Below are 2,495 nucleotides of genomic sequence, written 5' to 3' on the forward strand. Positions count from 1 at the left end.
CAATCACTAGTTATCAAAAAGTGGCAATAGAAAGGCTATCAACTACTCCAACTTCCATTGGATCTCCAGCCAAGGGGCTTAGCACTTTATTTAGATGCCTTTCCCCTTGCCCGAGAATCTGCTTTTGACCTAGAACCTTACCTGCTGCTTAGTCTGTTGATGTTGATGTGGGCAGATGATGATTTTGATTGCACTTCTACTTATACGCCCACCAACTTCCACCTTAGCTTTCACCAACTAAACGAAAGGGAACTGCTGGCATAAGTAACATTTTCACTGCGAACAACATAAACACTTCCTTACCGGCTACGCACTAGGATCCCCGGTACCAGATCGTACCACCAAAAGCTGTTAGTCCGACAAGAACGGCAACAGCAGATAAGAGAACACCGCTTATTATTGAGCCTTACCTTGTGCTATTCCTCTATAGCCATTCATTTTCTTTCTTGGTCAACTAGTCTACTTCAAAGAAAGGCTTTGCAGGGGATAAGTCTTTCTTTTCTGTTAGCACAAGTGAACGAATCCGCTTCTTTCGGGTGCAGATGAATAGGATTGACTGGGATGACAGTTTCTCCTTTCGAGTCTGTAAAATCAGAATTTCGATCAAATCACACATCGCAGTATACTAGGCCTTCTAATTCTTGTTGAGGGTTATCTAAAAGATTCGCAATATAACTAGGAAGACGTTTTAAATACCACACATGGGTTACTGGGCATGCGAGTTTGATATAGCCCATTTGATACCTTCGTATCCGAGAATCAACAAATTCGACTCCGCATTGTTCACAAAATTTCGGGTCTTCTTTTTCATCTCCGATTACTCGAGAATTTCCACAAGCACAAATTCCGCTTTTTATAGGACCCAAAATTCTTTCACAAAATAATCCATCTTTTTCCGGTTTATTAGTTTTGTAATGAAAAGTCTAGGGTTTTGTTACCTCTCCAACTATCTCTCCATTAGGCAGGATTTTAGTGGCCCAAGCACTTATTTGTTGAGGAGAAACTGATCCAATTCGGAGCTGTTGATGTTTATATCGATCGATCATAGAAGCAAAATTCTTATTCATTCCGATGTTGCTTCCTTCCTATTAATCTGGAAGTTCTTCTCAGATACAAGGAAATGATTCAGTTCCAGAGCTAAAGATCGTAGTTCTCGAACGAGCAATCGAAAAGATTCTGGAGCATCTTCGGGATTAGGTATTGTTCCCCCAATGATCGTAGTACCAAGTACTTCCTGGCGAGCTCTAATATGATCCGATTTATAAGTAAGCATCTCTTGTAAAATATGAGCAACCCCAAACCCTTCTAGAGCCCAAATCTCCATTTCTCCTACCCGCTGTCCCCCCTGTTTGGCTCTTCCTCTAAGGGGTTGTTGTGTAACAAGCGCATAATGTCCACTGGAACGCCCATGGATTTTCTCATCAACTTGATGAATGAATTTCAAGATATAAGGCTTTCCTATTATAACGGGTTGTTCAAAAGGATTCCCCGTCCTTCCATCAAATATTCTGCTTTTTCCTGGATATTCGGGTTCAAATACCCATGGATTCGCTGTTTGCTTACTGGCTTCATATAATTCAGAAAACACTAGTTTTCTCGAAGCTTCTTGTTCATATCTCTCATCAAAAGGTGCTATTCGATAATGTCTGTCTAGCAGACTCCCTGCTAACCCTAGTGAACATTCAAATATCTGTCCTACATTCATTCGTGAAGGTACTCCTAATGGGTTAAAGACCATATCAACGGATCTTCCATCTTGTAAATAAGGCATATCTTGTCTAGGCAAAATTGGGGAAATGATACCTTTATTTCCGTGTCTTCCAGCTACTTTATCGCCTACTTTGATTTCACGTTTCTGTGAAATATATACACGAATCGTTTCGGGATTATAACTAGAACCACCCCTTTTCTGGATCCACCTCACATCAATAACCCGACCCCTGCCACCTATAGGTAATTTTAGACAAGTTTCTTTTGAAGTAGATACCTGAATACCAAGTATAGCTCGTAACAATCTATCTTCCGCGGCATACGACGATTCTTTCACAACCTGGACTTAGCTCCACTTCCCGCTACTCACAACTTTAGTGGAGATGTGGGTGAATAAAATGAAGAAGTTGCATGAGCAAGAAAATTTCTAAGCAAAATGAGAAGTATCAAGCTCAAGCTAACAAGCATCGCAAGTTTTCTGAGTTCAAAGAAGGTCATCTGGTCTAGGTTCATCTTCGAAAGGAGCCTTTCCCGCGAGGAGAATTTTCTAAGCTCAAGCCTAGAGCTGATGGACCATTCAAAGTTCTCAAACGCATTGGTGAAAATTCCTACAAGATTGAACTACCAGCTGAGTATGAGGTTTCAGAAACTTTCAATCTTTCTGATCTTTCTCCTTATTATGGTGAAGAAAGCACTAACGACTCGGGGCAAGTGATCTTCAACTTGACGGGGAGAACTAGAAATAAAGGAAGTTGTTTTGGTGAGTAAATTTAATTAACGAAGGA

General features: G+C 40.7%; 1 protein-coding gene across 1 annotated transcript; it reads right to left on the minus strand.

The window, feature by feature from the left end:
• Window positions 1-1,063: 1,063 nt before the first annotated feature.
• On the minus strand, window positions 1,064-1,771 carry LOC132613100 (DNA-directed RNA polymerase subunit beta-like). Its single transcript, XM_060327154.1, has one exon. The coding sequence runs from the start codon at window positions 1,769-1,771 to the stop codon at window positions 1,064-1,066; it is 708 nt and encodes a 235-aa protein (XP_060183137.1).
• Between the last annotated feature and the right edge of the window lie 724 nt (window positions 1,772-2,495).

Source organism: Lycium barbarum, chromosome 10 (assembly GCF_019175385.1).
Source record: "Lycium barbarum isolate Lr01 chromosome 10, ASM1917538v2, whole genome shotgun sequence".
Taxonomy (NCBI): domain Eukaryota; kingdom Viridiplantae; phylum Streptophyta; class Magnoliopsida; order Solanales; family Solanaceae; genus Lycium; species Lycium barbarum.